This window comes from Callorhinchus milii, unplaced genomic scaffold, assembly GCF_018977255.1.
Source record: "Callorhinchus milii isolate IMCB2004 unplaced genomic scaffold, IMCB_Cmil_1.0 Scaffold8, whole genome shotgun sequence".
In the NCBI taxonomy this organism is placed as follows: domain Eukaryota; kingdom Metazoa; phylum Chordata; class Chondrichthyes; order Chimaeriformes; family Callorhinchidae; genus Callorhinchus; species Callorhinchus milii.
Genome location: NW_024704749.1, coordinates 21,075,520 through 21,089,033, shown reverse-complemented (window position 1 = coordinate 21,089,033; position 13,514 = coordinate 21,075,520). Strand labels below are relative to the sequence as shown.

Here is a 13,514-nt window from a genome sequence, read left to right as displayed (position 1 = left end):
TCTTTTCCCTACAATACCCTGACCAACAACTGAAACATGTGGAGAATTGGTGGGAGCACCATCATTTTCATGGCAGACAATGGTCCGTCACCACGTTTGCTGTGGCATGGATGGATGGATGGAGCGAGAAGGCATCTCTGACAGCTTGTTTCAGCCCCTCTGTTGTCTCATATTGTGGTTTGAAACGGGGCGGGGGGAGGGGTAACGGCTTTGTGGACATGTATATCAGACCAGAAACAGCTCACAATTCACCCAATCATTCACCCATCCCTTCCAGCAACTCACTCCTGCGGTGAGATTTACTTCACTGAAAATTGTAATCTGGGCTTGTGCTCCACTGTTAGCAAATGGGAGTTCATACTGCCGGGCAGTTTGGTCAGGAGCAAGGCCTGGAGCCTGGGTTACAGCAAGAGACAGACAAAATTTGGCATTGATATTAATCCCAATTTATTGCACTGGCTCTCACAGCTATTGAGGCAGAAAATGAAATGTTACCTCAGTAATTGCACAATGTCTCCAGATATTTCTGCCGGAGGACCAGGAAAGGCACTTTAAAGCATAGGTCAATATCAGATCATTCTCTTTCAAAGTTATAGAATTACAAAGGTATAAAGTATACATAAAGTTATATAGTACTGAAAGTTTGTGGATTTATAAAAAGCACAATAGTATCACAAAGCATAATAATAATCCTTGCATTTGATATAGCGCCTTATCACGTCTTCGAGACATCTCAAAACGCATTCACAAAATATACTGTAAAGTGAATTGACTAACCACTAACGTGGCAGCCAATTGCGCACAGCAGTGCTCACAAACAATGGAGCAAATTTTTTGGAGGGATTATTATCATCCCTTAAAGTGATTCGCCAATCAACTAACAACCGGGTTCCTACTTATTGCTGGATAAACAGAGGCGTGAAGAGTAAAGAAACTTGCCCAAGGTTTCACCGCGCTCAGGAATTTAACCTGGTTCCGCTCGCTTGCGAGGCGAGTGTGTTAACCATTATGCTACAGGAATCCACCGTCACAGGTGGATTGCTGAGATCTCTCCTTGTGAAGCACAGGAACAACTGGCCAGCCAGTTTATGACCGTATGATAGAAGCCTGAGGACTGTGACATAGGACTAATACGGCCAAGAAAACCACCTTGAAAGGGCTTCGGACCTGTGGAATGTATGGACACAACCCCCACACTCGAGGACTGAGGAAATGCTGTAAATGTTTGGACGCCATAGTAAACGCACCACCCAACTGTTTTCAATTAATTACAATGCCAGCAGCGAAGGTGTTTCTCCCAACATTAGACGGCCAACTTGGCCTTCGCTAGTTCTTCTGCCATCTTCTTGGTCAAGAGGAGAGGTGAATAGAGCTCTCTGTCCTTCAGGTATACCTCCAGGCCCTGTGAACAAGGGGTGGGGGGGGAAACAAAACACACAGCTCTTAAGAATTGAACAAGAAATCTTCTGTTTCCATCCTAGCGGAGGTCAAGACAACTGGACTTTAATTTCACACACAAAATACAGTCAATTCATTTCACTGTATTTTCTGTGAAGCGCTTTGAGACATCTTGAAGATGTGAGAAGGCGTTCTATCAAATGCAAGGATTATTATTATTAATGTCATAATGGAGTTGATGGGCAGGGTGAAATCAAACGAGGCATAAAAACCCTACAAGGCTGAAGGTTAATCCAAACTGTTTGCAAGTACAATCATTGGAAGATACTAGCAGTGTTAACTGCCCAATGACACCCAGCCCACCCCCTCTAACCAGTGTCAATTTCATTGGGGCTCCTGTCGGAACACAGTTCCGGCTGGTTCCAGGGGAAAGGGAATATTTCACCAATGTGTGAAGTTTTATTGGTACAGTAATTAATCACGGCCACTCTACACTGAAAGAGTTAACACTAACACCGCAAATGAACCCACTTTCCCCATTGCCAAAGCCCCTGCTGTACCTCTCCTGCGTACGAGACCAACGGCGAGATCTCACACACCAGCGGGGGCTCCTCACTCTCCTCCGACCTGCAGAAATACATAAATACATCAGTTCACTCTCTAGCACACGCTCCACGGCACACAATAACAGCTCACAGGACAAAATAATCATCTCCCTCGTCCAATTTCACTCATGCTTCAGTTTTCCTCTCTTACAAAACAGAATACACTGTAAAGTGAATTGTCGGTATATTTTGCAGGCGAAACCCGGCAACCAATTGCACACAGCAGCGTCCCACAAACAGTGGTGGATTGAGTGACCAATTCACTCTTATATAAAAATTTTTTTTAAGAACTTATTACCCCCGGAAAAGTGCTCCGCAATCGACTAACAACCAGGCTCCTACTTAGTGCGAGGTAAACAGAGGCGCTTGGAGTAAGAAAATTTGCCAGCATTTCGCTCTGCTGGGAATCGAACCCAGGACTCTTGCTTGCGAGGTGAGCACTCTAACCACTGAGCTATCAGGTAGCACAAGTATAAGGATTACCGCCCAATATTCAATGCCACCGTTCACTCTTGTGCTTTTTGGAACCGTTTCTTTCAGTAAGTAACTCACCAGTCTGAGCGAGGTATTTGGTGGTTGGGGAAGTGCCCGCCTGCCCGCAGTGCCCAGCGCTGGTGCTGCCACAGCAGAGCCCGCCTGGCAGTCACTGGAGAGTCTTTGACACCAGCACCAGCCGCGTTCTTCAGAGGCGAAAACTCCTCTTCTCTCGAAACCTCAAACACCACAAAATTCCTGCATATTCAGAGTGAAAGCCTGGTGAGATAATCTCTCTCTCCCTCTCTACCCCCGTCTTGCCCACTCTGCCCCCCACTCGCCCGCTCTGCCCCCCCCCCACTCGCCCGCTCTGTCCCCCCCCACTCGCCCTTTCTACCCCGCACTCGCCCGCTCTACCCCGCACGCACCCGCTCTACCCCTCACTCCATCTATCTATTCTCCATGTCCTGGTTACTCCCTCAGTTGCAGTTCCTGATATCCTAACCTCCTCAATTGTCAGGTGCTCAGCTCAGGATAGAGATCTAGGTCTCAACAATCTTTAGCAACTCAAATAGTAGCATCAACCAGCATCTTTCAGGCTCAGTACAAGATGCCAGATACACCCAGCCACTGAGTTACACCTACTTGGCAAACTGGAAAACATCAAAGACAAATTTCTCCATCTTGATGCCGTTGCCTTTCTCTGGTTTCACTCTGTTCCCCTGCTCATCCACAAATGGAATCTTCTTGATGGCCATGTGAGGTACCAGCTTAGGTTCAAACTCTCTGCAGAAAAATAAATGTACACTTATCCTCTGAGAGTGACAATCAGGAACCGATAACAACAACAACATGCATTTACACAGTGTCCCTCACGTAGGGTTGCATCTCAGAAGGCTTGACAGCGGCGGAGCAGGAGGTGACCGTAACCATGGTCAAAGAGGAAGGAGTTCAGGCGTGACATGAAGATGGGGAAGGAGCGGGCAAGGCAAAGGGATTGAGGGAAGGTGCTCCAGATTTTGGTGTATGTTAATAAGCTCCGTCTACTTATTGGGGATGCTCAATGCAGGTATGATATAAACATAAGATAGTAGCAGATCTGAAAGGGATCTGGATCGTTTCACTCAGATTGCAGGAAATCGGAGGGGGGAGAACGAGAGCAATAAAACATTGGGGTGGAAGCAAAATGCGTCTCCTCTCCCTCCACCCCCCCAAGTGTTCCTTTAACTGTCCAACCTAACTCAGTGTTGCTAGCTGCTCGTGCTGTGTGCGCGCTCAGGCCTCGGCCCCAGTTCTACCCAATTCAAATACACACACTTACTCTGCAATGGACTTGAGGAAATCCAGAGTGAAGAAGTGATTGCAGATGTTCCCAGCGTTGTAGGTCAGGCATCCGTCCTCGTCTCGCATCTCGGCCACCTCCTGGCTGACTTCGCTGTACTCTACCACCTGGTAGATTCCGTCGACTCGACACACCACACCCACCGGCTCGCTAGGGTCTGTCTTTCCGACCACCTGTGGGCACACAACAGAGACAGTGTCATGAGAGGGTTGGTATCTTTCTTCCAGTCTGATCTCAGACTGACATTACACCTCAGCTTGGCATTAAACCAGCAAGCGCCAACACTGACCAGCACAAAAAGCTTTAGCCGCTCACAATAGCCACTCACCTTAGCACCGCAGTCCGCTCCTTTCTCTGCGCAGAAACCTATGAAGATAGGGTCCGCCATTTTGACCAGGATGTTGTCCACGCAGTAGACGTGAAGGTACCGAATGCCTCGACGATCCATGTCTTCCAGGATCATGCTGTCTGCCAGGGCTCGGTACAGCCCGCCATTCCCATCTGCAGTGGTAGAAAGCACAGTCCAATTAACAAGGAGACCCAGATTTCTAATGGGTGAGAAAGTGCCCAGTTTCAGTCAACTCTTTCAGAGGCTGAGCTGAGATTGGGAGGAGGAGAGTCCGCAGTATGTTGTTCCCACTGCATCACCTACTGGGTTATTACCTCTGGGGAAATAGTGACCATAGACTGCATAGGTTTCTCCTGGCAACGAATCAAAGAAACAGCAGAAATGTCCAGTGATTTACATAGACAAGATCTGGGGACCCGCTGTGGCCAATGGTGTCAGATATTCTGGTGCGAAGTGCACACTTTAATTATTAGACGAGAAACAACAACTTGCACTTATATAGCGCCCTCCACACAGGGTAGCATCTCAGAGCGCTTAAAGACCAAGGTCCATCTAGTTTGCCTTCTACAATCTTGCTGGTCACATGCTACACCTCGGTTTAGTCTAGACAAAGAACCCAGCCCGCGAAATGCAAATGAAACAACAGACGGGAAGATGACAAGAAACTACAATGTGGCAAATGTGCTTCTTCTTTCCCACATGAAAGTCATATGAAATGCCCTCAATGCAATTATATTGGGCGCGAATAGAACAGCGACGTTGTGGGGGGACCTGGGAGCCCTGGATGGATAGTGTAGTGGAAACATTACTGCGTCGCCAACCTGGACAATGCTGACACACTGGGGATTATTCTAAACAGGAGCACTTGATTCCTTGGGCCTCTCACGAAGACCTAACACTAAACCGTGAGATTCCTGAACTTAAAAGGGAGCAACCTGGAGCCATGGCAACTTTCCCCTTCTGTTCTAGAATGATCTTTCCGTCGAAACCCACGGCTGGAATCATCCGCTGCTCAAACATAATGATGTCGGACTTGTCCAGGTTGAAATGGTCGTGCTCGGCAAAGAATCTCTGGGTTGGCTCCAATGTGAATTCGCTGGTCATGATGTACCTAGTGAAGAGGAGAGAGGAAAGGTCAGTGAGATGGAGATTGAGGGCTGCTCATCCACAACAACTTGCATTTACATAGCACCCTTCATGTGGGGCAGTGCCCTGGAGCCTCAGTGCCACCTCAAGCTGCTTCTCCACCACCAACTCAGATCATTTGCCCCCTCCTTATCCACACACATACACTCCTCCCTGCTTCCACTCAGCAAGCGAGCTGTAAGGACACAGCGAGGCTTGGCCTACGGTCACAGACTGTGGGATTAGCATGCCACCTCCTCAAGAGTTCAGTGCCCACAAGGCAGGGTATCATCACATATCCCAACTCGTCTAAGCAGCAGATATGTTGTAGGTTTCTCCATTGCACATAAACAGCGACATCCACAAAACTAAATACACAGACACTCCACAGTACATCCTAAGAAGCGCTTTGAGACGCCTCAACGACGTGATAAGGTGCTATATCAAATGCAAGGATTACTATTAAAGCACTTACTAAAACCTGAGGTCTAATCTTATGGATTCAGACCACTATGTTTTGGGGGGGGTGGGGGTGGGTAGAGAGATAAGGGTCGGCCTATACTGACTTGAAATAAATCATTTACTAATCTATGAAAACTGTCTGCACGGTTCACTGCTTAGGAACTGGACGGAAACTCACCAAGGGACGGTGCATTTGTTGCCATGCTTGACCTCCGCAAGCTCCTGCACCTTCCGGATCCTCTCCGCCTGAATCTGGTACAGTGTTTTCCCACTGGGGAGCCCCACGTTATACATACCCTTTGGATAAGGCACAGCGAGGCGGGTGCCTTGGCCCCCAGCCAGCAGGATTACAGCCACTTTATTCTCAGAGATCAGCTGGAATCCTGAAAGAAATTAACACAGAAACAAAATGATCAGCAATTTAAACTCGGGTAAGACCAAATATATGGTGAATCAAGGTCCTGGCATTTGATATAGCGCTTTTCACATCTTCTCGATGTCTCAAAGCGCTTCACAGAATAGACTGTAAAGTGAATTGACTGTATATTTGTGGGCGGAATGCGCACAGCGGTGTCCCACAAACAGTCGTGGAAACATATTCTGGGAAAGCGCTTTGAGACTCCTCAACAACGTAATAGTGCACTTATTATTATTATTTTATTATTTCAAGAGTAGGGCAGTCCTGAACACACGAGTAGCCTGCATCATAAATACAGTATTCACTGAAACCCAAATAACAGTGATTTGTTTAAAAAATATAAATTGATGAATTGATCTGAAAACTGGTGGAAAGTGGTGGGAGAGGCTCGATGGGCCGAAAGTCATCTCCTGTTCCTCTAATGTTTGCTCTGGCTGGATCTCAGCTTGTGGTCGTTCCACAGTCAGTCAGCACTGACACAGCAATAACATTCCCCTGACACGTGCTTGCCAGCAGGTTGGTCATGTGAACGAGGCTCAAAGTACAAATACGCGAGTGAGCGTGTGAATGGCTTTCAGTGTCTCCTGCAGCGGAAGGGAAATTGCAATCAATGCAGCTTGTCTTCCACCACAAGCCGAGAGCGACAAGCCAAGGGCCAGGTTGCAAAACATAGTTCTTTTTATACCGAGTGTGGCCACACCACTGAAGCTGACCATCTGTGCACTTCCGCTCCGAGAGTCAACACATGAACTCTTTGTACCAACTTCTTTCCTTACAATCCAGACTTGTTCATATCTCGTCAACAAATCCCTTCACGTCCTGGCAACTCCGTACCTCTCCGATCCGCTTCCCAACCCACTCCACCTTCGGCGGCTGTGCTTTCTGCCACTACGTCCCGAAACTTTGGAACTCTCTCCCTCAGTCCCTCTACGTTTGCCGCCTCCTTTCCCAATTTTAGATCACGACCAAAGACCTTCCTCTTCGCCCGTGCTTACAGTCAACATCCCCCACCCCCCCCCCCCACCCCCCGGCTCGGCGTCATCTCCTGCCACCGTTAAGCGCCCCAAAAGGCTACCCTTCATGAGACATGCTACGTAAATGCAAGTTGTTATTGTTTTCACATCGAAGACCAGTGTCGGAGTCTCCTAACGTGGTAGTTAGGCAGCTCGCCTCACAAGCAAGAGGACATCCAGGCGGAGCGGCACCTTAGGCACGTGTCCTCCCTCCGCACGCCAAGCAGTGAGTGGGAACCCGGCTGTTGAGACGATTGGCGGATCACTTCTCCGGGTGTAATAATCCACTTAATAATTAAAAAGCTAATAATGCGGTCACTCGGCCCACGACTGTTTGTGGGGGTCTCGCTGCTGGTGCGCAATCGGCCGCCGCGTTTCATCCACAAAACATACAGTCAATTCACTTTACAGTCTATTCCCTGAAGCGCTTTGAGACGTCGCGGTGACGTTATGATAAGGCACTGTATCATAATGCACGGATTATGACTGTTATTATTATTATTTATTATTAATGTGATTACCTCGCTGCTCCCACCGGCTGAGGACCTCGGGGTGGCCTCTGACCGCGCTGCCCATCAGCTGCTGTGGGACGGGCTCCATCGGGCGAGCCGGAGGCCTGGCCGGGGTCAGGGCCCGCTTGGCCGCCTCGCAGTGAGCCCGCAGCTCCCGCGGCTCCCAGGCCTCAGCTCGGCCGCCAGGGAGCTCCGCTCGCCCGCCGCCAGCTCCGGCCAGAACCGGAGCACATGGGCCTGACCCGCCGCCTCCAGCCGCTGCTTCAGCTCCTCGGGCGGCGGCGGCGGCGGCAGCACCGGGTCCCCGGTCTCCATCCTTCCACCTCCAGCTCGCGACTCCCCCGTCTGTCCAGACGGCATCGCGCGCGCTGAGCCCGCGCTCTGCCTCCTCGCCTGTGATTGGCTCGCTGGCTCCCTGCCGACCTGTGATTGGCTCAATGACTGCCTGTCTGTGATTGGCTAATCGTCTCCCTGTGATTGGTTAACTGCCTCCCTACCTGCGATTGGCTGCCTGACTCCGCGCCTGCGATTGGCTGCCTCGACTCCGCGCCTGCGATTGGCTGGCTGTCCTCGCGCCTCATAAAAACTTCTTGTTTACGCGGTGACGGAGGGACGGCGGCGCGCGAGCTGCGCGTGCGCATGCACGCACGGCACGCACGCACTGAAGACAGCTGCGAGAGGACAATGGCGGAGAGCGACTGGGACACGGTGACGGTGTTGAGGAAGAAGGGGCCGAGCACAGCCCAATCCAAGTCCAAGCAGGTCAGGGTTGAGGGAGAGGGGGGGAGCCGGGCGGCCGGGCCAGGGGGGGGGGGTGAGAGAGCCGGGCAGCCGGGCCAGGCGAGCGCGCGGGGCAGGAGGCCCGAGGCCCCCGAGGCAGGTGGTTCCCCGCACTGACCGGGCCCGGCCCGGCCCGCCCGCCCCTGCGGTAGCTCCCTCTGCCGAGCACCCGCCGCATGCGCAGCTTTGGCTGCCACGGCGGCCCCAGTGCTGACTCACGCCCCGAGGGCTGCGCTGCCCCCCGGGGGGTGGGTGGGGTGGGGTGGAGGGCGAGTTCCTGCTGCCGGGGCTTAGGGTCTGCGGTTTAGTTTGCGGGGGGTTTGTCTTTTGAGACAGTTTAATAGTCCTTCCCGTCGCCTCGCGGACCCCCCACACCCCCCTTTGCCTTATCACGTCATCAACATGTCTCAAAGTGCTTCACAGTGTATATATATATACATATACCGTAAACGTGTACAGTACAAAATGATACCCTATATATGTGTGTATATGTGTGTAGAGATGGATAACATATTCCAGGTGCTGCGTTTCGCCCCCAAAATGCACAGTCATTCCACTTTACAGTCCATTCCGCGAAGCACTTTGAGCCGTCTCGACGGTGTGTGATGAGATGCCGTGTCGGTTGCAAGGATTACTCGTGTTGTTATTGCTGTTGCTTGTCAACAAATTATTATTATTGTTGTTGTTGTTGTGGCCCTAAATGCCTTCGTTTACAAGGAATGCGCAGCACCGGAAACGGGCCGCTCGGCCCCGTGCAAATGTTTACACCCCACACGTGTCTCCGCCCATTCCTTTACTCCCTCCTATTCCCCACTCCCTCATGTGAAGGTCATGTGCCGTCTGTTGTATTTATCATCAATATGTCTAAGCTTTAGAATCCGAATATATAATAACAATCCTTGCGTTTGATGTAACTTCTGATCACGTCTCCGAGTCTCCTCAAAGCGCTTCACAGAATATACTGTAAAGCTTGTGGGTGAAATAGACATGCAATTGTGGATGCATAATTGATGTGAAAACTGACCTTTTTGATTTTATGATCTTAGGCAATCACTTCAGCACAGCGGAGAGGCGATGACGTTGCGACGACAAAGAAATGTAAGCTGATTTTGTATAGCTGCAGAAATTGGCTGCAGTGCGTCCGATTTGATGTTCTGTATTTTTGAAATGACTGTAATGGGTGTGGTTTGTCCAGGGGCAGCGGGACAGAACAAGCAGCACACAGTCACTAAGAACACGTCCAAACTGGACCGGGAGACTGAGGAACTGCACCACGAGCGGATCTCTCTGGGAGTGGGCAAGCTTATCCAGCAAGGGCGGCAGAACCACGGAATGACACAAAAAGAACTGGCTACAGTACGTTTTACTGTCACTTTAAACCCATACGTTTGAGGAAAAAAAAAGTATTCCATGCCTTTGAGGGCTGAATATGTGGCGTTCGTCAGCTTCACTTGACCAAGACACTGACATCAGTTTAGAATACTTACGTGTCGTGAGCCCTCTTGCCAGTGAGCAAAATTGTCCTTATTTAGTACAAGTTCCTGTTGGAGTTCTGTAGATGAACTTTTTATTATCCCTCTCCAATCCATATGTGACGCCTAAAGCCTCAATTGCGTGATCTTAATTTTTAGGGGAAAAAATGTCTCACGTGGTACCTTCTCAAAGGTTTTTTCGGAAAATTCTGGGTTTGTCCACTGTCACTTTGAGATTGCCGCTGCTTTTGAAAACAAAATCTGGGGTTGATCAGGAAAGATGTATCTCTTTATTATTGTTTGGGTTATTTTCCAACATATCCTCTTCCTTTTGGAGTCTGGGGATTCATTCCGATGGTTTTCCAAAATTTGAGATCTGACAAATTGGGATTTGGTGCCTTCCAATACAGTTTGGCTCTATTTCCCTCCCCAAGCATTGTTCCTCCGCTCCTCAAAAAAGCCCTTTAATGGTCTGTTGAATTTAATTTTCATTGGTGTGTCTCTATGTTTCAAAGTGGGTCGGTCTGTTTGTGAGTGTCTCTGTATGAATGTGTCTGTCTCGTGTGTGTGTCTTTTTGTCTGAGGGAACTTCAGTTAACCTTGGAAGCGGTTTAAAACACAAAATGGCCAGCCCCAGGTGTGTCCAGTTTAAGTGGCTCAATCTCCTCTCTCATCTCGCTGAACACTTCATGCAGTTAAGATTGTCTGGAGGGGGAAATGACTTCAACTCATTCGTTGAATGTTCTACTCTTGGATAGTGTCTGGGTCATTCAAGCCCAAATTGAGGTCTGTGAAATTGAGCTTTGGAACACAGTTACTGTACATGGAAACGTGATCCTTTGTACAATGTAACCTTTCGTCTCTCCAGAGAATCAGTGAAAAGCCTCAGATTATTGCTGATTACGAATCTGGAAAAGCGATTCCTAACAACCAGGTCCTTGGCAAGGTTGAACGGATACTCGGTGAGTTATTGCAACAACAACAAAACTTATTTTCACTTAACACTCCTACGTTTTGAGCTGGTTCAGAAACTAAATATGAATCGCACAATAAATCCCCATTTTACAATTAACAACTTGCACTTGAGCCTTTCACACAGACTTGCATTTTCAAGTGCTCAGGAATTGTATATAATAATCTGCATTTGATATAGAACCTTATCACGTCGTTTTAGGACCCTTCACAGAATATACTGGAAAGTGAATTGACAAAGTTAAATGATCTCCAAAGTTATGAGGGACACTTAGTAGGGACTTTGCAAGAGCAATTTTTTTTTTACCATGAATAAGACTAGAATAGGATGTTAGCATAATTCTGCTGTTGTCGCTTGCACCAATGCACTAATGTAATAACAATAATCCTTGCATTTGCTACAGCGGCGCCTGATCACGTCTTAGTTTCTCAGAATTTATTGTAAAGTAGATTGACCTTGTATTTTGTGGGCAAAAGTATTTTGTGCAGCTCCCTTTTGTGCGACTTCACGCTGCGCTTCACAAAACTGTTCAGAAATAATTTATGCTTTTATTAATTTTGTCAGAAAAGCATCTTGGCTTTGTCGAGGAGTAGCTAACTGGATGTAAACATCTTCTTTGTGTTTTTTAAAAGGTCTCAAGCTACGCGGAAAGGATATTGGACAACCCCTGGAACCAGGAACGAAAAAGAAATGAGAATAAAGCCTCGAAATCAGCCCTCTCTTTCTCTCTGCGTGTGTGTGGGCTGATCTCACTGACTTTGCCACAAGTCAGAATATTATTGCCAAGCTGAATAAATGAGCGTTTTTGGACTTTAAAGGCAGAGTAACACTGATTCCTTCACTGCAAACCATCATATTCCACCCAAAGAATGATAACATCATAATTTTCCACCCTGCGCTTGGTGCGAATGGGATTGATTGATACGTAAACCAAGACAAAAGTGTAGAAACACCTTTGAAAATCCTATTCTGCACAGATTGCGCATTCCTGGCAGATGGATTATTTGTTTTTGTCCCCTCTTTAACCCCCTTTCCCTCCCCAACCCCCCCCCCCTTCCATGTTTCCATTTTTGCCTCTTTCCTTCATGTAACTTTTAGAAATAAAGTTGGAATGATTCGACACTTGTTAGGCTGCCTTTCTAAGTACGACATATGAAATGTTCTTTGATCAAAATGCTCTTTGTGTTTACCTTTTGGGATCCAGCAGATTTGTTAAGGAAAAAGGTGACTTGACTCTTTTCCCCATCCTAAGTAGAATGAAATTTTAGGCAGATACTTAATTATTCTTACATTTGCTGTATCACATTATTGAGACATCTAAGGACTTATGTAGTGCGTAGTGACTGTGTATTTGTTGGCAAACACAGCAGCCAATTTGCCAATAGTCCTGTTCCTCAAACAGCCTTGAAGTGAATAGCCGCTTACTTCATTGAGTAACCAACATATATGTAAGGATATATATAGTTCAGGTTGATGACCTTTTGTCAGACAAAAAGGTTGTTGACCTGAAAAGTTGACTTATTTCCTCTCCATCTCTTATTTCCCTCTTTGCCTTTTGGTTATATTTAGGGTATTATGGCCGAAGAGACTTGAGAGAAATGACCTCTATTTGAATAGCACCATGAGGATGAGTGTGGGTGTATTGTGTGTGGGTGACCAGTGGGGGGAGAAACAAGCTGCCGTAACCTAGGACCATTCATGTTAAGTGTATTAGTTGGGTGCTCATGGAAATTTCACGTTGACAAAATTGTAAGGTCCTCGTTCTTTGCTGCGTGTGCTGACACCAGACAGACACTAGGTGTCGGCATCACCCCATTGGTAACACTCGCCTCTTGAGTGGGAAGACTGGGATCAAGCCTCACTTCGGGACTTTGAACTTGCAGCTCCAGGCTGACACTCCAGTGCAGTGCATTGCTGGAGCTGCCTTTCTTCGCTCGAGACGTGAAACTTGAGGTCCTGTCTCCTTGTTCCCATTGGCACTGTTTGAAAAGAGCAGGAAGTTTCTCCTGGTGTCCTGGCCGACAACCCTTGTGTGTGTTGTTTACTCACTTCGTGGCTATTTGTTCGTCAGTGCTGTTGAGAAATTGGACGCCTCATTTGCCTATAAAATACACAGCCACGTCAATTTACATTATATCGTGTGAAGATGAATGAGCTGGTGGCTGACTGCACCTGCCAGTTTGACAGTGCTATTAATAACCCCAGGGCTTTGGACTTATTAGGGTTGGCTTTATGAATGAATTAGAGCAACTTTGGTTCACTTTCTTATCCTCTAACCTTTGAGCGGTGCTGAAGCCAACTGGAGCAGCTCTTAAACCCTGGCGGAACCCAGCTAACAGCACATCATCTCCGGGACCTTCTGCTCTGAATGGCCCAGCGCAGTGGTTCCAGCAGCGATATTTATGGCCTTGAGGAATTTAATACAAATGATGGCAAATGGGTGGCTGACACCAGGCACAATGAGCAGATGAGTCTGGGTCAATCTTCAGAGAGATGGGTGTGGTGGGTTTTAAGCTGATAAAACTAGCTACAAATACTGGAAGCAAAGAGAACGAGTATGTCCAATTGAGTTTCAAGATTACGATAAATAG

General features: G+C 48.0%; 2 protein-coding genes across 2 annotated transcripts; one reads left to right on the top strand and one right to left on the bottom strand.

Moving 5' to 3' along the window:
• Positions 1 to 423: 423 nt before the first annotated feature.
• On the bottom strand, positions 424 to 8,035 carry LOC103184673 (UDP-N-acetylglucosamine pyrophosphorylase 1, like 1). Its single transcript, XM_007902822.2, is given in 10 exon segments — positions 424 to 1,402; positions 1,959 to 2,025; positions 2,556 to 2,735; positions 3,123 to 3,263; positions 3,799 to 3,992; positions 4,148 to 4,320; positions 5,104 to 5,279; positions 5,934 to 6,138; positions 7,708 to 7,869; positions 7,872 to 8,035. Coding segments are annotated over 10 exon segments (1,539 nt in total). The 5' UTR covers positions 8,014 to 8,035; the 3' UTR covers positions 424 to 1,303.
• A 334-nt stretch (positions 8,036 to 8,369) lies between these two features.
• edf1 (endothelial differentiation-related factor 1) lies at positions 8,370 to 11,736 on the top strand (the record flags this gene model as incomplete). Its single annotated transcript, NM_001292221.1, is given in 5 exon segments — positions 8,370 to 8,460; positions 9,525 to 9,576; positions 9,674 to 9,834; positions 10,819 to 10,912; positions 11,556 to 11,736. Coding segments are annotated over 5 exon segments (447 nt in total). The 3' UTR covers positions 11,618 to 11,736.
• Between the last annotated feature and the right edge of the window lie 1,778 nt (positions 11,737 to 13,514).